The sequence below is a fragment of the Semicossyphus pulcher genome, unplaced genomic scaffold, assembly GCF_022749685.1.
Source record: "Semicossyphus pulcher isolate SPU_LCO1_2020_fin unplaced genomic scaffold, fSemPul1.0.p SCAF_2, whole genome shotgun sequence".
NCBI lineage: Eukaryota > Metazoa > Chordata > Actinopteri > Labriformes > Labridae > Semicossyphus > Semicossyphus pulcher.
Genome location: NW_027211693.1, coordinates 15,626,694 through 15,652,646, shown reverse-complemented (window position 1 = coordinate 15,652,646; position 25,953 = coordinate 15,626,694). Strand labels below are relative to the sequence as shown.

Below are 25,953 nucleotides of genomic sequence, written 5' to 3'. Positions count from 1 at the left end.
CATATATTGTTTTGGTTTGAAAGAAAAGTGATGATCCAACCGGCCCGTACAGAAATCACACCAAACGTCCCGCAGCTGCTGGGCTCTAGTTGGTGACACAGTATTTCCAGAAACATGCTGTCAAAGAGAATAATCAGAAGCAAAGTCAGACTCTTCAGTCCAAACACTTTCAATAACCTGGCCTAAATTAAGAAACTAAGTTGTTTTCCAAGTTATTCACTCCATGAATACTAATCATTTCGTTCAGGGACGCAGGGGGGCTGGAGCCGATCCCAGCTGTCATTGGGCGAGAGGCGGGGTACACCCTGGACTGGTTGCCAGTCAATCACAGGGCTGATACATAGAGACAGACACGGACACAGACATTCTTCACGCTCACACTCACACCTACCGGCAATTTTAGAGTCACCAATGAACCTAACGAGCATGTCTTTGGATTGTGGGAGGAAGCCTGGGTGCCCGGAGGGAACTCACACATGCACAAAGAAAACATGCAAACTCCACACAGAGAGGCCCACTATGCCCGAATCTGGTTTCAACTAGGAACCTTCTAACTGTGAGGTGACAGCGCTAACCACAACAAATTATGAGCCTCTAAATACATTTGCAAAACTGAACATTGATTTTGAGCATAAATAAATGAATCCACATAAATAATGACATTCATCTACTACCCAACAAATGGCCCTGACTGTATGCTGCTGTGCCAAATGTGGCACAATGTGGCAGAGTATAAAACTACATTATATCTACTCTTGTAACACATCCTTGGTAGCAGTTTAATGTGCTAGTACTTTACTTGTTTTATATTTGGAACACTCATAAATAAATACCAAATAAGACTAAAACATTTCTGTATATGTGTTCAAACTACCATTTATTAAATGTTATATGTTTAAACATGCTGAATCTTAAACTTAAAGTAGTGTTAGTGCATTTTTGACATCTTGGAGAAGTTCACTTTACAATATTTAAAATAACATTTATAGTATCTGTTATCCATGAGAATTAGGAAGTAATTTGATTTTACTTAATTTACTAATGTCAGGTTTATCCAATAAAAACAATCCAGTTAAACTCCATGCAGGTATAAGCACATAGCATAACCTTATAGTTAAACATATATCAGTATACAATCGTAACTGTAGCTTTCACTTCAGAGGATTCATGTGCACGATCCTGTGTTCCTTCCATATCCGTAATGATGATTCCATAATGTCGGGTATTACTAAGTAATGATTGAGCCCTCATTTGAAAACCTATATAAAGAGCAGGTGTGGCATGTCCTTTATAATAATAATTAGAGTCCCTTACCTCTTTTGTTTGCTCTCGGTAGGCTCTGCTCTGATCTGAGAAAACCCTGAGAGCGAAGCTTGTCAGCCGCTGCCAGCTTTAAAACTGCTTCCCTGAGGTCCTCCACCTGAAAATAAGAAAAACATGATGACTGCACATGCAGATTGTAAGATATGTTTTACACTCGTGTGTCGATCACATAATCCCAGTTAAAGCCTGTTCGTATTGGCCTCTAGAGTAACTTCTCCTTTAACCTTTTCCTTAAATTGTCCCTTTTTCTGTCACTTTGTTTTAAAAGGTGCTCTACTATTCTGTAGTATATAATGGTATAATGGACAAAATTAGTCTTACCATGTTTGCAAACTTATCTTGTTGTGCTGAATCTTTAGTCCCTAAAAAGACATAAATCAGAGGGTGAAAATCATAATATTGACCATATATGTCCCTTATTTGTCTGCAGAAGTCTGCATATTTGTAGTGTTTTTTGTTTTTTTTTACCTTTAGTCCAGGCGTCTCTCCCTCCATTCTGCTGCATCAGTAGAGGATACAGATTATTCACCTCTCTCTGCTCCGCCTCGGCCGTGTTGGGTCCATCCTCCACCTCTGAAACTAACTTCTGAATAAAATCTGTTGAGATGAAACACATTCCTCCTGTCATCCTGCCATTATGCAATTAATAGCCCTGCAGAAAGTTAAATTATTAATAATTTGAACAGAGTTTGGTTGAGTTGTCTCTGAAGTATGCAGGGTGAAAAATGCCTGGATAAATTTAAAGGTAAAATTTAGCAAAAGCATTCAAAACTTGTAATAAAAATAAAGAAATATGATCAAAAAATTAAGAATTTAAAAGGAGTCCTACCAGCCTGTGGCTCCAGGTTGGTATCAGGGTACAGAGGTAGAGCGTGTGTCCGCCTTGCAGAACAAATCACAGCTACGAGGTAAAACAGAGCTACGGAAAGCATGGTGCCTTTGTCTTTGGATGGCCGGATTTGCACTATACCTCTGCCGGGCAAAGAACTCCACTTATATACCCCGAGAGGTCATCCATCACAATCCGATCAATACATTATCATCACACACAGTCTGCTTCTTAATGGTCTTGACGCGATGGATCAGGCGTCATGGACACAATTTAGGGGAGCCTGTCAATTCAGCCGCAGCCTATCTGTGCTTGTTCAGAGACAACAAACAAATGTTGCCGAACAGCAGGGCCCTGATGGTTTTTTATGTCTGACACCATTTCGGTGTGATGGGCTGTTCAAACGTATCATCGCTCATGTCTGAGATCACAAAGCTGTCGAAGTGTGTCACAGCAGGTTTCTACGTCATTTTTTTGTTCAGTAATCGACATTTCTGAAGCCGTTAATTATGACTGTTTGAAAGGGCAGAGAGGTCATATTGTGGTAAATGTGGTTATGCCTGAGTTACAGGTACAGGCAGTTATATGCTTTGTACCTATGCCATGCTTTTTGTTGTTAGCGGATCATAATTGTAAGTGAACAAGCTGCTATGGTGTGTTATTTCTCTTTATATTTTGCAGAATTTTCTAATCGATTAAAGCATGAATTCATACGTGTGTATGCTTCCTTGTACATCGTTACCCTTTCATATAAGCTGCACTTTCCAAACTCAATCTTGGCACAGTCCTGGCACAGTGTAACACTGAAACAATTACACTGAAATACAAGAATTTAAATGTTTCTTTAACCCAAACCTTGTTTTGAACAGTGAAACAAATTGTTAACACCAAACTGTAGATAGAGGGTTCAACGACTCAATGAGGTTAAAGTGAAGCCCTCTTTTGTACACCAGTCAAACCTGTAATTAAATTAAATTAAATATTGAAGTAAATGCCCAATCAAATTAAGGTTTAGTAGCCTTAAATAATCTTCTGGGATTTTTTTTAAATGTATGTATCTTTGAGTCTTATCTTATTTTTTGCTACCTGTCTTGTTGCAAATAGAGCTGCTGAGATGCATGAACGATTTCAGACTCCATCTGAGTATTATCATCATCATTTTTTAAAACTTTAATTTGTCATGGTCTGAAGGTAACACTTTATTGTTTACCTTCTTCCTCATTCTACTGTAGACAGTTGCAATTGTTATAATTGTAATAGTCCAAATATTGTGCTTTATTAACCAGGATTAGAGCTGTAAAAGGCTTTAAAAGTGTTGATAGTATGCGTGAAAGTGTTAGTACGGTATGTAAAATAGGTTTATAACACACTGTGGCACAAGGCTAGTGAGAAAACAAGGACTACAAAGAATAAATCCTAAGTTTTAAAGATAAACAAGACTGAGACTCTACAGCCGCGGCAAGCTAAATGCTAACACATCTCAGTTTGGTGTTAGCATGCTAACATTTGCGAATTAGCGCTTAACGCGAGCTACAGATTAAGCTAATGGAAGGGTATGGTGGCATAACATATGAATTCAAGGTCTTACCAAAATTATTTCAAATGATCCTTTAGAAAAAATTACTGTATGTCTTTTATATCAAACCATCAAACTGATGTTGAATATTTTTTTCCAAAAGACGCAAATGTTATCCTCAAGGTGGCGCTAGAGTAAAAATCTTCAAAGGAGCTCACCAAAATCTTTTAGACACATTAGTTTGACATATTAGTGTCGGCAACAAACAGCAAGTGTCTTGCAAATATATAATGCACTGTACAGAGATGAAAGAGTTGGTTCAAGTAACTGATTAGTTTTAACCCATAGCCATAAAATGTAAAAAAGAGTAACTATTTTTGATAAACATTAATGATCAACACAAGTTCAGAGTTTTCGGCGGCTCGAGGAGGCTTTCAGTCAAGCTGAAAGGTCACTAATGCTCTTCAGATAAGTATATGTGGTATCAGGTGATTTATTGCGTTGTCTCCACGTCTCTGAAAATGCTCCAGAAAACAACAACATCTGATACATTTGGCTGCTGAACAGTCAATGAGGAGACATAAAAGCTCAGCAGAGGTTAATTTGGGGGTCAAGCTCTATCTTTGAAACTTTACATATTTTTTCTGATTTATTTTTTGCAATGCAGGAATCATTTAAAGCAGCATTAATTTAGTTATACACCAAAGCCATGTCACCTGGAAAGTTCAATCTCTAAACATTTCAAAAGTTTCATCCTATATGACAGGGTGTGGCCTACAGGCCATGTAGGCAAAAATGACATCCTTGTGTGTTTTACACATGTCACGAACCAAAGTTAAGGATGAGGTGTGTTTTAACTGACAAAATTGCTGCATGTGTAAAATAGGAAGAAGCAATTTGATGTTTTACCATTTGTTTTTTTTTAAGCTTAATTAAAGGAGATGTACATTTCATGTTTAATTGATAGCTGCAGTTCAAATATAATATAGAGCCATTTTTAAAATTGATACAATTTGTTATAAATTCTTTCAGTATGCATAAGAAGATAACATTATTTAAATTAAATTAAATTAGAATATTTCACAAATCCAAAATCTTTATCCAAGCAACAGTTTCAGAGGATCCAAATTATTAACAAAAAAAAAGGAATATGATTACCATAAATAAATATATAAAGATGTTATTTGTAATGATGTTTTATCATTGATGCTTTGTTATTATTGTATGTTTTGATAAAGACCAATGAGAGAAGGTATGACAATTCTAAAAAATTAAATAATCTTAGAACAGATGGTAAAATAATATACACAGTGTCACTGGAGAAACTCAATAATATTGTGTTAATATTACATGATAAAATAACCCTGCATGATCATGGGTTTTATACATTTATACTTGTCAATACTATTTATGCGTGTTAATACATAACTGTTAGTATTCGGATGGGACCTCTGCGGAGTCACGTGATCCCAGAAGGCGGAAGTTATATGTTAAACATCAGGGTGAACCATGCAGCTAACTAGCTAGTGTTTGATTAACAGTTCAGGCTGACGGTGGTATTCTCACCAAACAGGAACGGTGGGAACTGAAAGACAAGTTAAAACAGGAGCAGCGCCTGGCACGGTAGCATTACCCTCGGTACAGTAAATAATCTTGATTGTTTGTGTTGCTTACGAGAGTTAGTCGTGTAGTGTAACGTTAGGAAGCTAAGAAGCTATCAGTTATGCTAGCTAACAGTTGTCAGTTAAAGCGACTTCGCCTGAACTCCCTGCTTTGATGTCAAGAAGTTACTCAAAGCGGATGCTAGCAGTTGACAGTTGCTACTGTAACTACACGTCGATCTTAACAAACATTGCAACACACCGGTTTTCGTTGTGTTTAACCGAGACGCTCAAATCTTGAATGTTGTAGTATACTATGAAACTGCTTTATTTTTCATTTGTGCATATTACTACAAAGATTATGCTGAAAAGAGGCGTTTAGACATAGAAACCAAGAACTGCAACATTTCAGGATGACGCTTTAGTCATGATATGCCTGTAAAGACAATGAGATGATCCGTATGACAATGTTTGACTACATAGGAGATGAATGGTTTTAAGTAACATGGGCACCGACTTAATATATCCATATTATTGATAGATCGGTGATTTATTTTTTTAGATCAACATAATAAACGTGTCGGAAAACGTTAAGTAATTTTAATAGATACCCTACAAAATGAAAAGTTAAAGCAATATTTACGTTAAAGCTGTAACAATTGTTATAAGCATTAATTATATTGACGTGACATTTTCTGGTTCCAGCTCCTCATGTGTAAACATTTAGTAAATGGTAAATGGACTGTACTTGTATAGCGCTTTTTTAGTCTTGCAAAGCTGCTTTTACTCTACATGTCACATTCACCTATTGACACACACATTCACACACTGATGGGAAAGGCCTTAGTGCCAATCTCCAATCAGATATATGCCTATTCATACCTGATGGCTATGCCACCGGGAGTAATTTGGGGTTCAGGACACTTTGACATGTTACTGTAGCAGTCAGGGATCGAACCACCAACTTTCCGATTGAGAGACGACTGACTCTACCACTTGGCTACCATATTAAAATTTTAAAACAACTTTTTAATGAATCAAACTTAAACCAGACCCTCCAAAAAATATGCAGATCATCTGAATCTGAAACCTTCACTGTGTTAAATTGTTATGGGCATTTCTCCTATAATTTATAGATCAAACGATGATAATATATAAGTAATCAGCAGACTAACTGGTCATGACTACAATAGTAAGTTCACTTCTGACATCCTGTGATGTATAGAGGACAATACTGAGTACTTACAGACTTGGCACTTTGGCACAAAGTGACGTAACAGAGAGGAATTCAGAAACTGCAGAACCGGTTATAAATACGAGGCGTTCTTGTTCTAGATTATACATGCATGAAGTTGATTTGTAGGTCTGATGTGATGCTTTTGAAGTCTTTTATATTATCCTGTGATGAATAAATCTATTAAGTAAGTTCCTCATGCGCTAAAAGGAAAAGATGAGCTTAAAAAGTCTGCTTTCAGATATGATGCTCCCTGTTTGATAACTAATATGCAACTTGTATTAAAGCTTGATGCTGTCCTCCCTATGTAATTAAAATTTAGAGTCATCAAGTGAATGACTATAATATTAGTAACACTACTTATTAGGCCAAATTATATGACACTAAACTTATGTAACTGAAAAATCAGATGTAATGGAAAGTGTATGTAACAGTTGTCAGTTACTCAAATTATGCTATCAGCTCTAAGTAGGTTTATACCGAGTAGTATCCTTTAATGGCTGTATAAATTAATTTGCTCTCTCTTGTCCAGTGTTTGCTGCCAAAATGTTGTCTGAAGGCAGCTCTTTCATGAAGGGCATGATCATGGGAGGCGTCTTCTGCTTGGTGCTGTCACTCCTGGGTAGTTTCAGCCCCAGCATGGAGTCCGGGACAGAGGACCACCACCATCATCATGTCAAGGCAGCGAGTAAAGATGAGCTGACACGGCTCTCTGACAGTCGGGTGCAGGAGTTAAACAATCAAGTCCGGGTCTCTTGCATCATCATGGTCCAGCCCAAGATCATTGTTTACTGGGCAACAGCTGTCGACACCTGGAGCAAACACTGTGATAAGGCTGTGTTTTATACCTCTGAGAACTCAAAGGCACTCGAAGCTGTAGACCTGAATGAGAAAGACGACTGGGCGAGGTTACGGAAAGCTCTGAAGCATGCTTTTGAGAACGCTGGAGACCTACGCTGGTTCTTTGTGGCACAACCCACCACGTTTGCCATCATTGAGAATCTCAAATACCTCGTTCTCACAAAGGATCCCACCGAGCCCTTCTACCTGGGCAATGCCATGAAGTCAGGGGAGCTCGAGTATGTTGCTTATGAAAGTGGCATTGTTCTGAGCTATGAAGCGCTGAAAAGGTTGGTCAATGTCTTTCAGGATGAAGACAAATGTCCAGAGAGAGGGCGCGCCCTGTGGAAGCTGAGCGAGGACAAGCAGCTGGCTGTGTGTCTCAAATATACGGGAGTCTTCGCAGAGAACGGAGAAGATGCACACGGAAAGGGCCTGTTTAACAGCAAGAGCGTCGATACTATGATAACAAATAGCATGAAGGACAATCCCAGTAATGTTGTGGAAGGCTGCTGCTCCGACATGGCAGTCACATTCAATGGGATGTCTCCAAATCAAATGCAGGTCATGATGTTTGGAGTTTACAGACTTCGTCCTTATGGCCATGATTTTCATGACTCCTTAGTTTTCCACCCTCCTGAAGGCTCAGATAACGATTAGAGACTAATTTCTTCAAGCTGGACCTGGCATTTTAAAGTTTTTGCTTCTATGATGGCAAACTTAACTTTGGGGAGATGGATTTCTTATGCTGTTTGTAGAACTGGATCCTGGGTGGGCAAACACTTTTATGTATATTTGTACCTTTTTTGCACTTGGCACAATCAGCACCCCATTCCTTTGTGGTGGAGGTAAAGAGAGTTGATGGGTGTGCCATTCGTATGAATGAAGATAGGAAATATATCTAACTTGTGACATGAGGTTTGATGATCTGGAAGTTTTGGTTATTGTATAATTGTTATGTATCTTAAATGTTTGTCTTTTTGTGGTCTTAAAGCTGCATTGGAGTTAGTAGCTAATACTCTTTTCTGAAAAAGAATCGAATACGTTTCTGAAATTATTTAAATGTTCAACATGTTTGGACCTCTTAAACACATTATGAACATATTTTTTATCTTTGAAAATACGGAAGTTTATTTCTCGCCCTGTTATGTTTTGTCATTTCCTCGTATGATGAATCAGCTAAACGGAAAATAATATAATTAATGTTGACTTATGGGTAAAGAATACTTTTGTCACATGTTAAAAAAGACCAAAAAAAAGAGATTTTTCAGTGGAAGTGTTGATTTTAAAAACACATGGGTGTTGGACTGATCAGATGACTCGTTTAGAAAATTACTTTTGCATAATAAATAAATAAAATGAATTTCTGATTTAACTTAATGTGGTTTTGTGTTCTTGAATGTACACTCACCGCCCACTTCATTTGGTACACCTGTACAATCTAATGCAGTTCAGCACTGCCATGGATTCTGCTTTTATGTAGTTTAGTTTTTGTTGACCTTTGTTTCATTGAGAGTCTGAAATGTGTAAATTAATTTATGTTTATTACTGAGGCCGTAGTTAAAGGTGGTGTTGTACTGAACTAAACTATACTGAGATGTCTCTAATTTTTGTCCTCCCTATTTACATACATGAGAGGGCCAGAGTATTCGAAACACCTCTGAATATAAAATGCAGCTCAGTACAGCCCCACCAACAACTATGTTAGATTTAGATTTTTCAGGTGTACCTAATGAAGTGGCCGGTGAGTATATGTAAGTTGGGAATAATGCAGAAGAGGGCTAATAGCTTTCCAGGTGTGATTGTTGTACTTTGTTAGAAACACTGAATTTTTATTATAAATTTACTTTTAGTTTTATATAGAACTCTAAAAGTTTTTACTGCAACTGTGGCCAACACCTGTGACCACTAAATTGTTGTATCTGAACGTGTATACATTTTGTAGATTGCTTCTGCATGGCAAGTGTTATAAACACAGTGGCTTTAAAGATGCCCTAGTACTATTTTAATATGTACTTAGATTAAAGAAAGTTATTGACACTAAATATGATGGACTGACACCATATTGATACCGACACTGTTATTGATATGAGTGCAGTGGTGTGCAAATACTGTATTAGCAACACATCTACATTAGTAAATACAGTTTAAAAGGCCCACAAACTATCTGAATTTCCATAAAGACAAATCAATCATACCTTTAGGATTTTGTGAGAGGCTGTTCTATCAGGTGGCATTTTAAGCTAGATTTACCAAATATACTGATAATTTAAGTAGATTTGAAATGACAGCAAGCACATTTTATAGCTTTAGTCGCTAAACAAAGAAGAATAACAGGTTTAACTGTTTAAATCACTCCATCCTGCCGCTCCTTTGTTTTTTTGTAAATATGCTCTCGTCACTGTGACTGAACTGGCTACATTATTACTCCTTAGGCCTAATTTATACTACAGCTTCCTAAAGCCATAAATAAGGCATTAATATGGGCATCTTGAGATCTAGGATCCTATGAAAAATACCAACTAAGATAATCGTTTAAAGCAAGATCTTTCTTTTTATTTGTGCATAATGGCAATTGATTCAAAGCCTCCAGCAGGTTACACAGTCCGTGGGTGTAAACAGTTGACTGGCAGCTCAGGCCTTGCCGTCAAGAGCTCCACCTTTTCCAGGTAGGTGCAGCGTGAGGGTTGGGGGGTGGGGCGTTGCAGGTGTTGATGTCATCATTTATACGTCTTCATGTGCCACAGTCCATCATTCAGATAGTGAACATTCTCAATACCGATCCCCTTGTTGACTTTTTCTCTGTTTGCACAAGACAGATTACGATCAGGCATCATGAGAGCAGGAATAGAGAATTTTCTTTTTGCTTCTGTAAGATGTAGATAAAAGAAATATCTTACATGCTTTCTGCTGACATCTTCATCACACCAACACAAAGTGCATGTTGTTTTCCCTCCGCCATAATGGCCTGCATTCTTTTGTTAAAGACAAACTCAAAAGGCAGAGGATATAAAAGGTGAAAGGAAGGTTGTAAAACATTATAACTCTATGGCGCAGGACAGTTTAACTACATGTTATGGCCAAACAGGTATATAAAAGGATACAACTACTGTGTCCGCTCCAGCTGGGTACAGCTTTGCACCTGGTGATGTTAGGCCAGGACACATGATGTTTGCTCCACTTAGGACAAATTTAATGGCCCCTTTGTCGACTTGCTGGTGAGGAAGAATGAAAGGATCTATAAAAAGAAAAATGGGAGTTTCATGTCAGCATGAGGACATTCAAGCTCAACCATCAAGCAGTTTGCATTAGAAGATCTTACATTTATGCAACAGTCTGAGGGTTGGGTAAAATGGTCCTTCTCTCTGTCTGAAGAAGAGCAGTTCTCCATTCACTGTCAAGATTTCAATGTGTTCATGGCTGTGGGAAGCAAGAGTATTAGAAATATAAAAACTGTAGAAGGAAATCTATAACACTTAAAACACACTGCATGTGAGAGACATGAAGAAGCCATACCATCTCACTATTTTGACAGGGTCCTTTTTTGGCATTATGTGGTTGAGCCATGACTCGATGTCAGGAAACTGTTCCAACAGCTGATTTTTGATGCCTTTGATCACTGAAGTCTTCAGCTGGATACAGTTAGACACATTTTCTTTCTCATCAAATCTGAAATAGAAAGCAGAAAATGCCTTTTGTGTAACTTCATTTTGTATAAAACAGAACAAGTTGAGTGTCATGGCCATCTTTTTGTAAAAAACATTTGTTTAAAACGTTTAACTTTTTATTGTTCTAATTTTGCCTGGTCTTTCAATTTATATACCATATGCCTTAACATTTTACAAATACACAGTAGTTATTCCACAATTGAGTATACCGATTCAAATATTAAACATGACATAAACAACATATGGTACCAACAGTATGCAGACATATTGGGATGACAGTTATAAGAACTTTTCGGACAAGATTCGATTAATCCAATGTAATTACAATTTTAAAAGTAAAGATATGCTTAGCTAATATCAGATGCGCCTAGACACAATATGATTTTGGATTTAAGACTGTATTGTCTTCTTCAAAAACGTAGATGAATTATCTTCGGATACACAGCAAACTGACAAATTGAAATATATTATTAAGTGATCGGGCAGAGGCCATTATCTAATACACCAAAGAATGTCGCAGAATATCTCAACTCATGTCTGCTCATCAGTTAGCTTTAGCCTCTTAGCTGTGTCAAGCTAACGGTACAACCGGAAAACAATCAGCAACGTACTTTTTAAACATCCTCGTTGGTTTCACAATCCACGTTCCTCAATTGTGACAAAACTTATCCGCACTTAGCACGCAAGATTGGCTATTGTAAACAGGAAAATAACAAGATACAATTCATCTATCAAGTAATGCTAAAGCAATTCCACGCCTGTTCCGCGGTGCAGGGCCAGCGGTATGAGGGTTTGCGGCAATTTACGACGATTGTTGGCATTACACGGCAGGTCGGGCCGAATTCGATCGTAAAAGGCGCCTATACGGCTTCCATACTCTCTTGTCACCTAGGTAACTTCTGGAACTGAAGTATTTTAGCCCCACACATGAAACCCACAGTCAGTTGTATATTAAAAATAATAGTTTGTGCTAAAATGAGCTGTTTCAGCGCGCTTGTCTGTTCTTATTAGTCTTCTTATTTTTAAACATTTGATTGTACATAAAGTATTGCTGTTATATTTTAATTCAAAATAAACATGAATAATGTGGGTCTTCCTGTACACTTAGCGCTACTGTATATTTATCTAGCACAGCCGTCTGAAAACCAGTTCTTGTCCATAATCTAACAATACATATCTACCATTATTTTTTATTTTTTTACATTTAAACATTATATCCTATTCCTTGCTTTACTTTAACTTTCAGAATCAGTTTTATTGACCAAGTATGTGGGCAAATCTGAATCTGACTCCGTTTTTCTTAACTCTCAAAGTACAGACACACAAATTGACATACTAAACTTAAAAACATGGACAGGTTAGACAAGATAACACATAAACAGAACAACACTGACAGACAGGAGACAATAGACAATAGTGCAATGGTGCAGACATACATTTAGTTAAGAATCAGGTTGTCATACATCAGGTTGTTTCTTGTGTGATATTCATTTCATACACATTTTTGAACATTATTGGAGGGCAATTTCATGGCCAATGACTGCTTTACTCTTTTACTTTTGTGAATATTAAAAATTTAGGATTTCAATTTGAGGATGAAAAAACAATTTGTTGTTTGTTGTTTTTAATTATCCCAATTAGAGTCAGCTATGTGCACTCATTCATTTATTCATTCGTTATTTGTAATTCCATGACCATACAAAAAGACGTCGAACCCTATGTGTGTCCGTGACGTTAGCATGGCGCCATCTTGTGGCCACCACAGCGACAACGCTTTCGTCTGTGTTACAAAAAACACGCTTGAGCAAAAAGTACTTTTGTACAAAGTACTTCCGGTGGGGTCACCGACTAGCTTTTATGAGCGAATATTCTCCGGTGTTAACTAGCGGATGTTCTACTGTCAGGAGAGCTTAATTTTACCGTAGCTACATTTCTCCTGTAAATAACAATCTTTAACGGCCGCTTCACTTAACCGCTCTTATTAAACGACTGTACAACGCGGTTAGACAAGCGAGGCAAAAAGAGGAAGCAATAGCCAACCATCTTTCTTCTTCTGCCAGCAATAACAAGAAAGAGAGCAGGCTGTATTGAAGTGGAGCTGTGTACTTTGCAATTTATTGTCTGTTTTATACTGGAGAAAGGACTCTCCGTGTTGAGAAAGATAAAAGCTCTCGGACTCTGAGCTCATCTCCCGGCGAGACTGGAAGTTTAGGAACAGAAGACTGGCTGTTAAGAATTAGTATTCCCGTTTTTTCATGTTTCCAACAGGTTTATCTTCCCCTAATCCCCCACCACCGCCAACCCAGGAGGCTAGACCAGCGGCTACTGATGTCAAAAACGAAAGCGGTAACATCACATCTCCGAAGAAGAGGAAAATAAACGGCTCAGAGAGGGAAGACACCAGTGACACGATCTCCTCTTCGCCTCCCAAGACCCTGAATTCCTCCTCTTCTTCCTCCTCCTCCTCCTGCTCTCCCACTCCGCTGCACATTCAGAAGAAGTTGAGGTTTGAGGATTCAGTGGATTTCATTGGACTGGATGTGAAGATGGCTGAGGAGGCTGCCGCCGCTTCGTGCTCCAATAACAAAAGCAAAGCCGTGTTCCTGTCCGGTGGCGTGGGACACCATGCGAACGGACTGACGAAGACCGCAGGCTCCGGCACCTTCTCCAACAGTAAACCCGGTGCAGCCAAGAAACTAGTCATCAAGAACTTCAAAGGTAGCAGATCATGTAATTTCAAGCGCCAAAACATTCACTGACAGTAGAATACAACTTAAAGTCAACAGCTGACAAGTCCTCAGGCGCTGTGACATGGTTCCTACTGGACTATGAATTCCAAAATAGTAATATAAGACTAACTAGATCTCATCTGTCATAGTCTTTCCCCTCCAAAAGGCTGCATTACTACTCTTAGTAAATGCTTAAATGTTATACACTTAAAACCCATAAATGCTTCTGATGGTTTGTTCATCACAGTGGCACTAATTAGAACTAAGACATGTAGAAAATGTAGTATATAGTCAATACTGGAATGGGTTTTAGTTAAGTTAAAAGACATTTAAGCATAAATATCTTTAATATTATTATTTATCATGTTCATCAAAAGTCATATTGTGTAAATTTAAGGGCAAAATCCTGTATCATATCACGATATAGGATTTTTCATACCTTGATAACGATATATATCACGCTATAAAAGAAGAAGAAAAAGAATCTTCATTATCAAAACATTGACGGTAATTTTCACAAAAATCGATCAATTTTCTGCTTAAAAAAGGGCTAAAATTGTGATCACAAATTCATACCGCCCAATGTGACATCTTCAATTTGCTTCTTTCGTCCAAGAAACAGCCCACAACTCTTAGACTCTTTATTTATTTTCATAAATGAAAAGGAAAAGTAAGAAGCTGTAACCAGCAAATGTTTGACAGTCGTGCTTGATTATCTATTTAGCGATTATCAAAATGTATTTTCTTTTGATTCACTAATCATTGCCGTTCTGTTGTAATCCCTAACATGTAACTCAGGTCACCGCTTTCATTCATAATTTTATATAGCAATGTGTAGAATGTACTGAGAGCCTTTTAACCTTGTTTTGTTGATTGTTTGTATCAGTTTTATCGCTATTACTATTCAACTAAAAGAATACATATAAAGCAAAACAACCTGCAGTTAACTGAAGAATCTATTTCTTTATTCTCATAATACAGTAATCAAAATCTCATGTGATATCATGTCTAATAACACCGTTCTACAGCCATATATTTGATGTGTTTTGGTATACATGACCTAGCTTAACTTTAAATAGCAACCAAAACATCACTTTTAAAATAGCCCTGGTGACACAGCATAATGGTCTGGTGAGAGCCACTGTGAGATACTCAAGGCCTGCGACAGTTTACAGTCTTATCAGTCTTAACAGTTTGTTTTTGTGTTTCACAGAAAAGCCCAAATTGCCGGAGAACTACACACAGGAGACGTGGCAGAAGCTGAAGGAGGCGGTGGAGGCCATTCAGAACAGCACTTCAATTAAGTACAATCTAGAGGAGCTCTACCAGGTATCTTTACTACACACCTGCCGACCTCTCAGAGGAAGCTATTCATGACAGTTATAGATACTTTTTGACACTTTGTTTGTGTCCCCTCAGGCTGTGGAGAACCTGTGCTCACATAAGATATCTGCCAAGCTCTACAAACAGCTGAGGGCCGTGTGTGAAGACCACATCAAGGCACAGATTGATCAGTTCAGAGAATATCCTTTACACTTATCTCCATTGGATTTTACTAGTTAATTTTTGTTTACAGCATAGTGCTGGTGATGCAGCCTGTGTTTCCCTTAACCCTGTTCATACGGATGCCCTGGACAGCGTGCTTTTCCTAAAGAAAATTGACAAATGCTGGCAAGATCACTGCAGACAAATGGTAGGTATTATACTTTTACATGTTAAGATGACAACCTCACCTTCCATGCAAGTTGTTCTTGATATAACCTTCATGTTAAAAGGGGTATTCCATTGATTTTGTGTTGCACATCCTTATTGTTAGGAGACATGTTGAAAAATGTTGTGACTTAAATTCCCTCGTATGGTTCAAGCATCCTAGCTCAGCAGCTTCATTCCTGTCGTCGTAAATAGATGGTTTCCCAAACATCAGCGTCTTGGGTTTTGACGTGCTGATTTGTAGTGCAATGCAAGGTGGGATTGTTTGGTAACATCCCAGCAAAAGATACTTGTTGATCAGCACAGTGACTAAACAAAAAAACATGGTATAAAAGTGTGGAGAACAGACGGGCAGAACTGACATGCAATACATTCCACAGTGGCCAGGTCCTAGCCAGGTGCTGTCACTTTCAGAAAAACTTCCTGGCATATTTTCCTCCCTAAACCAACAGTGCCCGTTTGTGAACATGTGCAATTTTCCTCTGAACTATGGGCAAGCAGAAAAGTCTGCAGAAATGCAGACTCGCATAAAGGATTCACTTTGGAGTTTAAAAGTCCAAATTGGAGCCCTTTGTAGTTAAAATTTGACAATGGGACAGCCCTGAGCCCTGACAAACTTGACAGGAACACACCTCAAAGTCTGTAAGAGTGGGGATTGGAATTGGAACATCGACATTCCCATACTGGATGGAAAGAAAGACGTTCTGGTATCACACTGTCAAGCGTCTTGCCTGTACACATTTTTGCCAAGGCTCCTCCACCAGTGTTCCACCACCACAAAAAAATAAACTTAACATTTTAAACAAAAAAGTTCTCTCTGTGAAATTTGGGATTGTAGTTTCCTATCAGCATGTCACCCTTGGGTCCAACAAAGGGTGGCGGAGATATTTCTTTAATGTGTTCATATCTTTTAAATTCCTAACCTCGATCTGTAAAGGCCTCACAGGCCCTATTTCTTTATTTTAGAAAGCTCCTTTAAAGACATAAAACAACTGTGTTTATAGACAGTTAAGTGTTTGTGGTGATAGGTAAACTACTCTTCATGTGTAAAATCAGTGGGGTGCCCCTTTAATTTGAATCAAAGACAAATAGGCTTTAAGAAGTACGTGTTATTTGGTGCTTTTTCTAACTGTGATTTTTTGTCTTTACTCCACAGATCATGATTAGGAGTATATTTTTGTTTTTGGATCGCACCTATGTTTTACAAAATTCAATGCTGCCATCAATCTGGTGAGTGATGAAAGCTGTTCTCTAACATTATGAAGCTGGTTTCTGTTAAAAACTATGTGTTGAACGAGCTGCTCTGGTCTGCAGGGACATGGGTCTGGAGCTCTTCAGGTTCTACATCATCAGCGATCTGAAGGTCCAGAGTAAAACCATCGACGGGATTCTGCTGCTCATCGAGAGGGAGCGAAACGGAGAGGCGATAGACCGCAGTCTGCTGAGGAGCCTGCTGAGCATGCTCTCTGACCTGCAGGTAACTGACCATAGACAATTACACTATTATTTTGGTGTCAGCTGGTGTGAATCTGTGTTTGAAGTTCTACATCACCTGGATTTTACCTTTGTCCTCTACCACAAGAATATTGTTGCTTTGACAGCTGCATTTGTCTGAGATTATCAGCAGCACAGAGGTGTGATGATCTGTCTGTTTCCTGTTGACAAATGGCTGTAATGAAACTTGTGCTCTCTCCGGCTGTGACAGATTTATCAAGAATCCTTTGAGCAACGATTTTTGGAAGAAACTAATCGACTGTACGCCGCCGAGGGACAGAGGCTGATGCAGGAGAGAGAGGTGATTTATGTGACCCTTCTGCTCTGGGCTCGTTTTGTTATTTGTTGCTGTGTTTTTCTTGTTTCGGTGAATAACCGGCTCGATACAAACAATACAATTACACTGCACATATGTCCAGCGTGTAGCGTCATAGCAAAAGTATTCTTACATCTAAAACATGCCTCACAATGAAACAGATGGGACTCACTATTTCACGCAATGGAGCCATTCAAACAAGAAATGAATCATTAAAACACCCCACGCCCTCCATCTGTAGCTCCAGGTGATCAGAATGACGCACAGGCACAATAAGTGAAGGTTTCTTCTAACTTACAAGGAAACACTTTTGCTCAATTAAGACAACAAGTAAAGCAGGTGTGTTTACATGATGACACATTGGATTGAGACAGTCAGTATTCACAGTCTTTATTGTCTCACACCAGATATGTTCCTGTTGTCAAAACATTTGATTACAAACATTAAAGTAGTTGTTTCAGTTGTTACGGCAGTTTCTATTAAAGCAAACTTTACATATAGAAGTTAAACTTTACTTGTGTAGACTGTACTACCTGTAATATTCACAATATCAAGATTTATCTGTTCAAACAAATAGCCCATTAAAAGTCGATGATAAAAGTTTTTTTTATATCTGTTTATCAAATTCAGATTTAGAAATATTATCTTGAAGATTTCTGTTTCATTATCTTTCGCGGCAACTTCTGGCGATAATCGCTAATTGCAGGAGCACACTTCCTACATATCCAGAGGTCCACTGTTGGCTCCTTTTGTAACGGTTGTAACTCTCGCTGACGGTCGCTCTCCTTTGGTCCACTCGACTATTTGCCTTCATCTGAGCGTCGAATTTGTTTCTTTTTCTTTGGATTTTCTCTTATTTTTGAAGTTGTATCTGTAGTCATCGATCTTTTCTTTGTTTGTGCAGCCATAGTAGATTACTGTTTACTCGCATCATTTGCAGAGACCGAAAAGCAGCTGCTTAGCTCCGCCTACCCTCTCTGGCAGACCAACCACTGCTGGGTGACGGAAAACGCGTCACTAACGCTTGTGATTGTTTTCTGTGAAAGTCGCACCAGACACTCAGTGCGTAATACTGCAAATGCAAAGGCTTTCATCAGTGGGCCATAACAATAACAATACCAATAACTAACAATAACTTTATTGATAGCAGACATAGGCGCAATCATCATTGTGTTACCTCATTCAACGATAGATAGTGACTTAACAGACATTTAAAGATATGATCTCGAAGATTTTCATTTAAATAAATAAGACATTTGCAAGGCAATTTTCCTTGTTATTTACTATGCATTTAAACAAAGTGACATTACCTCCCAGGCAGTTGTCACTATCCCCTTATACACTGCCAGTTCAAGGCGGGATTATTACGCCTCTGTTCCGTTCCGTCTTCTATGTAAAGCGCACGAAGGTGGAATGGAGGGGGGATGTCGTCCTGCCTCTGAGCCGGCATCGGACGCAGTAACAGTGGTCTAACAGAGACGAAACGGCGTCATTGTAAACAGTGGAGCCAGCAGGGCGGAACAGCGGTGTGTGTGTACACTTCGCGCACGTTTTTCTTCTGCAACGCCGGAACGCTCTAAAAACACACTCTGGGGCGGCTTTACTCTGGAGTTGCTTGGTCCAGTGTAAAATAGCAAAGGCTGCATGACGGTTGAGCTTCGTTACGGCGCTGAGGCAGAACCGCAGTGTAAAAATGGCTACTGTAAAAGTTATCGGACCCTCTGATCCCTGTCTCTGTCAGTATTGCCAGTCTCGTTACATCTACCTGGAACAAATGAAGTCTATTACAACAGCCCTGCAATAAATCCTTACTTCACTGAGGATGCTTACTTCACTGGTTATGTTTTTTGGTACCTAAAAGAACTTTAGATTTCAATTGTTGATACATGTGAAGCACTTTGCCATTTACAAAAAAAAGAGACACTATTAAAAATGGGCTGTATCGGAGCAAAGCAGTCTCTTAATGTTGTTCAATGTTTTGGTTTTAGTAGTTAACATGACAATATGATTTGTATTTAAATATCCCGAACTGTCTCTCTTTTGTAGGTACCAGAGTATCTCCATCATGTCAACAAACGCTTGGAGGAGGAGGCAGACAGAGTCATCACATATCTAGACCAGAGCACACAGTGAGTGTTGCACTGAATTATTCTGTATGCAATTTAGCACTTCACAAAGATTCATTTATAACCTCAGCTCTTTTCCTCCTGTCTCAGAAAACCACTCATCGCTACTGTGGAGAAGCAGTTGCTGGGTGAACATCTCGCAGCTACTCTGCAGAAAGGTACAAAGCAGTTAATACTTTATATAAACTTAAAGGGCCAGTTCGCCGATTTAAAACCGCAATCCTATCATGCTATTATGGGGAGCTAATGCCATTATGGTAGAAAAAAATGCAATTTGGCTCTGTGCCTTTGGAGGACGCAATCCGCTTCTCCAATGGGCCCTGGAAAACCTCGGCCAGACTATGTGAAACATGTCATCTGGCGGAGGCCAGGGAGCTCGCTAAACACACTTCCTCAATCTAGGACGCCCGCATCCGAGGTCATGTCTCGTTCAAAACCGTCAGGTTTGAAATGTAGACTGCAGACCTGAAGATTTTTTAGATGATCTGCCGGTATATTCTCGCCTTATTTCGGATTCTGTTCCGCTCTGAACCATTGTCAGCAGCAATCAATGTCCTTGACTGGAAAACGTTAGTATTTCACTTCAGCCTCTCTCTCTGGGCCGTTCCTTTCAGAGGGAGGAGCGCAATGCACGCTGGGCGTTGTAGGAATGTAGAACAAGTGAAACCACAAGCTGTTTGTACAACTTTCTCCGCAGCTATGGCGCCAATTTCAAATAGTATTGCTTCTATCGATTACAGAGAACACCAGCTTTGACTGACAGTGGCTTTTTCCAGGGGCGAACTGCTCCTTTAAACATGAGGCGCATTAAAGCAGCAAGTGAATGTCTAACTATCCAGCCTGTCTGACCACATAATGCTTCTTGACAGTATAAAAGCAGCTGCTGTCTGACTTTTTGTTTGTTGTTGTAATCCTCCAGGGCTGACTCACCTGCTGGATGAGAACAGAATTCAGGATCTGTCTCTTCTCTATCAGCTCTTCAGTCGAGTGCGAGGTGGCGTTCAGGTGCTCCTGCAGCACTGGATAGAGTACATAAAGGTATGACGACATCAACAGTGATTAAAGCCTGAAGATAATGCGTGATCAAGGTTTTGTGTTTGCTTATTGTGTTGGTAACTGTTTTCCACTGTCATCCAGGCTTTTGGAAGCACAATTGTAATCAATCCAGAAAAAGATAAAACAATGGTGCAAGAGTTGCTTGACTTCAAAGACAAGGTGGATCACATCATCGACATCTGCTTCATGAAGAACGAGAAGTTTGTTAACGCCATGAAGGAGGCTTTTGAAACATTCATCAACAAACGGCCAAATAAACCTGCAGAACTCATAGGTTAGTGGCCTTCTTAAACTGCTGTCAATGTAAATGGGCATAAAGTCTTCATGAAATAACTTGGACTTTAAATGTTCTTTTGTTTATAGCAAAACATGTAGATTCAAAGCTACGGGCAGGAAACAAAGAGGCAACAGATGAAGAGCTGGAGAAGATGCTGGATAAGATCATGATTATCTTTAGATTCATCTATGGTAATATTTACTTTCACTTGTTTCAGCTTTACAATTTGTTTCTCTGTGTAGTTTTTTAATACAAAAATGTCATTGTAGGAAAAGATGTTTTTGAGGCCTTTTACAAGAAAGATCTGGCCAAGAGGTTGCTGGTTGGAAAAAGCGCCTCTGTGGATGCTGAAAAATCGATGTTGTCAAAGCTGAAACACGGTCAGTTTAATCACAAACACACTCAGTGTGAAACAAAGGGGAAACTTGACCCTGAACATATGTTGACTTGTGCCCCTTTTCTGGTGTTTCCTCAGAATGTGGAGCAGCGTTCACCAGCAAACTGGAGGGGATGTTCAAGGACATGGAGCTTTCTAAAGACATTATGGTGCAGTTCAAACAGGTGAGAAAAACAACAGTAGGTTCAGACATCAGTGTTGTTGTACTTTTCCTGCACTTCTTAGGAGAGTCAGATTATGTATAAGAGGCAGTTTTCAGACCTTCATCAAGTGTGTGAAAAATGCAGCCCCCTCAATCATTTAAATTAGGATGTTTCATCCAAAAAATTAAGATATCAAGGGTTACTTTTTGACTAAATCTGCCAATGCCAGCACAGATTTATGATTAATGACGGTGATTAATGATTGATGAAAAATGTACATAAATTCAGATATGACTGTAACTGTGTCCCAATCGAGGGGTTGCATCCTTCAAAGGCTGTATTTAAAGGCCGATTGAGTCACGGCGGCGTGTCGAAGGCTGTCCAAATTCGAAGGCTCCTTCGGATGCGACCGACAAATACGTCCTCCTTTTCCCGGGCCACGAAGGATCCATTGGGTGCATCCTTCATGGCCCAATGTATCCCAAGACTCATTGTGTGCCAATTTAAACGTGATGTCGGACTCTTAAACGTTGAATACTTTCTTAAATGTAAAAGTTTTTGGTTTAAACTCAATCAAATAGCTAGCGTTACCCTTGTTAAAATAAGAAAGGAGCCATGAAACTTTAATTTTTCCTTAAAATAATGGTTTAAGTTACGTGACATTAGTTATGTTAACTAGTTCGCCGGCTAGCTACCTGTTGCTAGGCGACTGCAGCGGCGTTTTGTGATGCCAGGGTACAGGCGGGAACAGCTGGTCCAGACCAGACTGTCTCATTTCAGTTCAGCCTTACAATTAATCTCAATCTTTGAGCTGTATCTAAGTGTATAAAAGTATCCCTAATCAGAATGAAAAGGCATATCCTATATGATATATGCTGTTTGCACTGTTATGAAAGAATTAAATCTAAGTCACAGATGAGCAAAAAATCTGATTTCTGCTAACTTAGTTTCTGTCTGAATGTAGACCAAGGTTAAATTCCTGGTCGACTCTTTTGTAACAGGAATAGTTTAAAAAACAAAACAACAAAACAATTGTCGTAATGAAAGATAAATAGTTACACCTTGATAAGTTTCCAGACTTCTAAAATTCCCCTAATATCATTATAAATTACTGTGAAATGTTTTTCAATCCAATAAGCTTTTAAATGTATGAATTTACTATTCAGACTGGACTTCAAGGATCATATTTCTTCAACTCAATGACACCAGATGTGCAGTTTTGATGTAAATAGCAACTAACCGATTCATTCTATTACATTTTATGCAGGATCTAGTGTCTGTGTCTCACATCACACGTGTCTCATTTGTCTCTTGTAGTATATGCAGTGCCAAAACATTCCTGGCAACATTGAGCTGACTGTGAACATCCTCACTATGGGTTACTGGCCGACATACGTCCCGATGGAGGTGCACCTGCCTCCTGAGGTGAGTGCTCAGCAAATATTCAAACTTTCTGAACATGCGTGATTTTACCTGCCATTCAATAAATACTGATTGTTGCTCTGTAATTGTTCTGTTATCGTTCTCCAGATGGTGCGACTGCAAGAGATATTCAAGACCTTCTACCTGGGCAAACACAGCGGCAGGAAGCTGCAGTGGCAGTCAACGCTCGGCCATTGTGTCTTAAAAGCTGGATTTAATGAGGTAGATTCCTTGTTTTTAATAATGATAACTATGTGAAATAAAGCTTAATCTTAATGGTTTTCTTTGATTTCTTGTACAAAAGGGCAAGAAGGAGCTGCATGTGTCACTTTTTCAAACACTTGTGCTACTGATGTTTAACGAAGGAGAGGAGTTCACTCTGGAGGAGATCAAACTGGCGACAGGAATAGGTCTGTACGATCACATCAAAGTTTGGTTGGCAGCACTTTGAATTCATCGTATTTGTTCTGCAGCACCACTGATCTTAAACACTGTTTGTGCATCTGTTGATTTACAGAGGACAGCGAACTGCGCCGGACTCTGCAGTCGCTAGCATGCGGAAAAGCACGGGTGCTCACTAAAATCCCCAAAAGCAAAGATGTGGAGGACGGAGACAAGTTTTCCTGCAATGACGACTTCAAACACAAGCTCTTCAGGATCAAAATCAACCAGATCCAGATGAAAGAAACGGTACAAGCTTTATCTTGTAGTAGTTTCCTCACTTCAAGCCCTTCAAGGTGATGCTGAATGATTTTAACTGACTGTTCTCTCTCAGGTGGAGGAGCAAGCGAGTACCACAGAAAGAGTCTTTCAGGATCGTCAGTATCAGATTGATGCTGCTATTGTGCGGATCATGAAGATGAGGAAGACTCTGAGCCATAATCTTTTGATGTCTGAAGTGTACAACCAGCTCAAGTTCCCTGTCAAGGTGATTTGCACAACACTGAATTCCTCGAATAACAAAACATGTTACAGTGATTTATAACGGGCAAGAATGTTCCTCATTTAATCTTCCAAGTTGTATATTTACATTTGTTTTAGCAGATTAAGTTTTTATATGGTTTGCATGTCATACTGAGATCTTTTCTGATATGACCTTAAAATCTTTATATTATTCCAACCCTAATCCGAGCAAATTTAGAGACAGTTTCATATGTTGTCCACCAACAGAACAAAATGTTACCTGTAAAACGTCCCAAAAATTAAATATTGTGGTCACAAAGTAATCCGTTTAGAATAGGTGTTAGAGTATTACACAGTTATAATGACAGTTACAGTGGCCCCTTTTAAACGAATGAAAAAAGATAGGAATTATTCTTGGCTGAAAATCTAATTTAGCAAAATATTAAGTCAGAGTACAGTAGCATTTTAAAAAAATATATGATACTTATAGAGCAGAGATAAATACTGTAGATTAACAGATATTCATGGTATGATAACCGTCACTTTTCATATCTTGCTATACCATGATACACTATACGGCTGCAGCCCTAGCTCAGGCTCGTCTTATGAATTTCTATACTTCTATTTCTTGTCACTTATCAGCCTACAAATGCATCAATATTAGCAAAAACCTATTATCTTACAATATCCAGTTTTAATTGAAAATCCTGATGTTTCAAAAGTGCAAATCAAGGTTTGTTTAAGGGTTGTGTCAGAATCAGAACGTATACAATTGACTCCGGTTTAACTTTGCTTTCTATGTACAAGCATTAAACATTAAATATTAAACTGAAAACTACAAGCCACTAATATGTACATGCTACGAGAGGCTGTTTTCTGTTATTTTGTTTGTAAGTTTTTGTTTGTAAGTTTTAAGACCAGACTACACTAGCTTGTACAAGAAGGACGTTTGTGTAGTAAGTTACCCTGAGGAGATGGCATGGCTTACATGAATCAGCTTTTCACTGTAATTGCGTCAGACTTGGAAGCATAAAAATAACCAGAAATGCAGGCATGCGCCCCATGTGCTAACCTTTGCTTCTCCTCTTCCCTCTCAGCCTGCTGACTTGAAGAAGAGGATAGAGTCTCTTATTGACAGGGACTATATGGAACGTGACAAGGAGAACCCAAACCAGTACAACTATGTGGCTTAGAGAAAGAGAAAGGGACAGAGGAAAAGAGACACAGATGGTCCAGTCAGGCTGAAGTGATCGGTCTCTAAATCTTTTGCTCCAGTGGACGTTAACCATTATCATCTCCAACCCAGCGACCGACAAGTGAATGGATACTGCTCCACAGAATTTTGTCAGGGGTCTTGTGATCCTGTGGACTGCATGCCCATTTAAAAGAGAATATTGTCCATATTTCTCAGCACCTCTGAGAGAGTTGGGCTGCTGCGGACAGACGAAGAAGACACACAGATGTTGTTGCTTTTTTTTTTTTTTTTTTAATGGAGAGGAAAAATATTTATTTTCAAACTTAGGTTCTTCTTTGTCCATATTTTGACTCAATATGCTCTTTGTTATCAAGTCACTTTTTTTCTTTCTTTTTTTTCCACACAGTATCCCAAGCAAATGCTGGCACTCTTAACAAAGCTCTAAATGTACTACACATTTGAGAGAAAACAGATCAAAAAATATTAAACTGATGCTTGTGTCTTCAGTCAGTGTCAAATGTTGGACTATTGGACTAACATTGATAGTAGGGAAATTGACAATTTGGGGAATATCTGTGTCGAATGTGTGATCCTGCAGCAAGTTTTACAATTTTTAAGGCTGTGTAGCCATCTGATAAAACTGTTATCATGAACACGTGAAGCGTTCAAACAGTTTGTGCCAAAAAAAGGAGCACTTCTTTTGTTAGAGGGTATATTCAAGCTGCTAAAACAGTTTATTTGTACAAGTATATGCATTTAAATTTCTCATTTGTTCTGTTATTGTATGTTTTTGTACATACTTCACAAAAGTGACATTTTAAATGGTCTCATCTGACAGTCAACTGCTTTTTAGGTTTTTTTGTTAACCCTTAGAAAGTATACTAAAAGCACAACAACTTCAGAGCCAATTTCTCCATCTTTCTCCATCTGGTGTCATAACACATATATACACTATACATTTTTTGTATGTCTCCCTGTGGGGCTTGCGGCCTTACTGAGAAGTGGGGGGAAATGTGAGTGGATTGCCTCAACACGAGTAAAAATATGATTGAGTAGACATGCCCTTGTTTGTATGAGTCTGTTAGATTTATTGCTTCAGATTAAAATAACTTTCAGTCGGGTTTTCTTTTATTTATCCTTGATTCCCTAACACGATCTTATTTAAAGCTCCTGT

At 38.8% G+C, this 25,953-nt stretch overlaps 4 protein-coding genes across 4 annotated transcripts; 2 read left to right on the top strand and 2 right to left on the bottom strand.

Annotated features, from left to right (window-relative positions):
* Positions 1 to 85: 85 nt before the first annotated feature.
* Positions 86 to 2,255, bottom strand: urp1 (urotensin-related peptide 1). The gene is made up of 5 exons (XM_069669287.1): positions 2,153 to 2,255; positions 1,792 to 1,920; positions 1,645 to 1,685; positions 1,315 to 1,420; positions 86 to 117 (listed from the first exon to the last, which is right to left on the bottom strand). Exons 1-5 carry the CDS (start codon positions 2,253 to 2,255, stop codon positions 86 to 88), a joined length of 411 nt encoding a protein of 136 aa, XP_069525388.1.
* Positions 2,256 to 5,174: 2,919 nt separating this feature from the next.
* On the top strand, positions 5,175 to 8,718 carry c1galt1c1 (C1GALT1-specific chaperone 1). Its single transcript, XM_069669476.1, has 2 exons — positions 5,175 to 5,306; positions 7,036 to 8,718. Exon 2 carries the CDS (start codon positions 7,050 to 7,052, stop codon positions 8,001 to 8,003), a length of 954 nt encoding a protein of 317 aa, XP_069525577.1. The 5' UTR covers positions 5,175 to 5,306; positions 7,036 to 7,049; the 3' UTR covers positions 8,004 to 8,718.
* A 1,159-nt stretch (positions 8,719 to 9,877) lies between these two features.
* On the bottom strand, positions 9,878 to 11,802 carry mcts1 (MCTS1 re-initiation and release factor). The gene is made up of 6 exons (XM_069669477.1): positions 11,623 to 11,802; positions 10,860 to 11,012; positions 10,666 to 10,763; positions 10,448 to 10,581; positions 10,244 to 10,311; positions 9,878 to 10,145 (listed from the first exon to the last, which is right to left on the bottom strand). Exons 1-6 carry the CDS (start codon positions 11,631 to 11,633, stop codon positions 10,064 to 10,066), a joined length of 546 nt encoding a protein of 181 aa, XP_069525578.1. The 5' UTR covers positions 11,634 to 11,802; the 3' UTR covers positions 9,878 to 10,063.
* A 1,095-nt stretch (positions 11,803 to 12,897) lies between these two features.
* cul4b (cullin 4B) lies at positions 12,898 to 25,894 on the top strand. The gene is made up of 20 exons (XM_069669474.1): positions 12,898 to 13,729; positions 14,954 to 15,069; positions 15,160 to 15,263; positions 15,364 to 15,433; positions 16,607 to 16,680; positions 16,765 to 16,927; positions 17,156 to 17,245; positions 19,307 to 19,389; positions 19,477 to 19,544; positions 20,306 to 20,424; positions 20,524 to 20,716; positions 20,806 to 20,910; positions 20,989 to 21,099; positions 21,195 to 21,280; positions 22,577 to 22,684; positions 22,790 to 22,903; positions 22,986 to 23,091; positions 23,199 to 23,371; positions 23,457 to 23,609; positions 24,682 to 25,894. The coding sequence occupies exons 1-20, from the start codon at positions 13,267 to 13,269 to the stop codon at positions 24,775 to 24,777; spliced, it is 2,595 nt and encodes an 864-aa protein (XP_069525575.1). The 5' UTR covers positions 12,898 to 13,266; the 3' UTR covers positions 24,778 to 25,894.
* Positions 25,895 to 25,953: the final 59 nt, after the last annotated feature.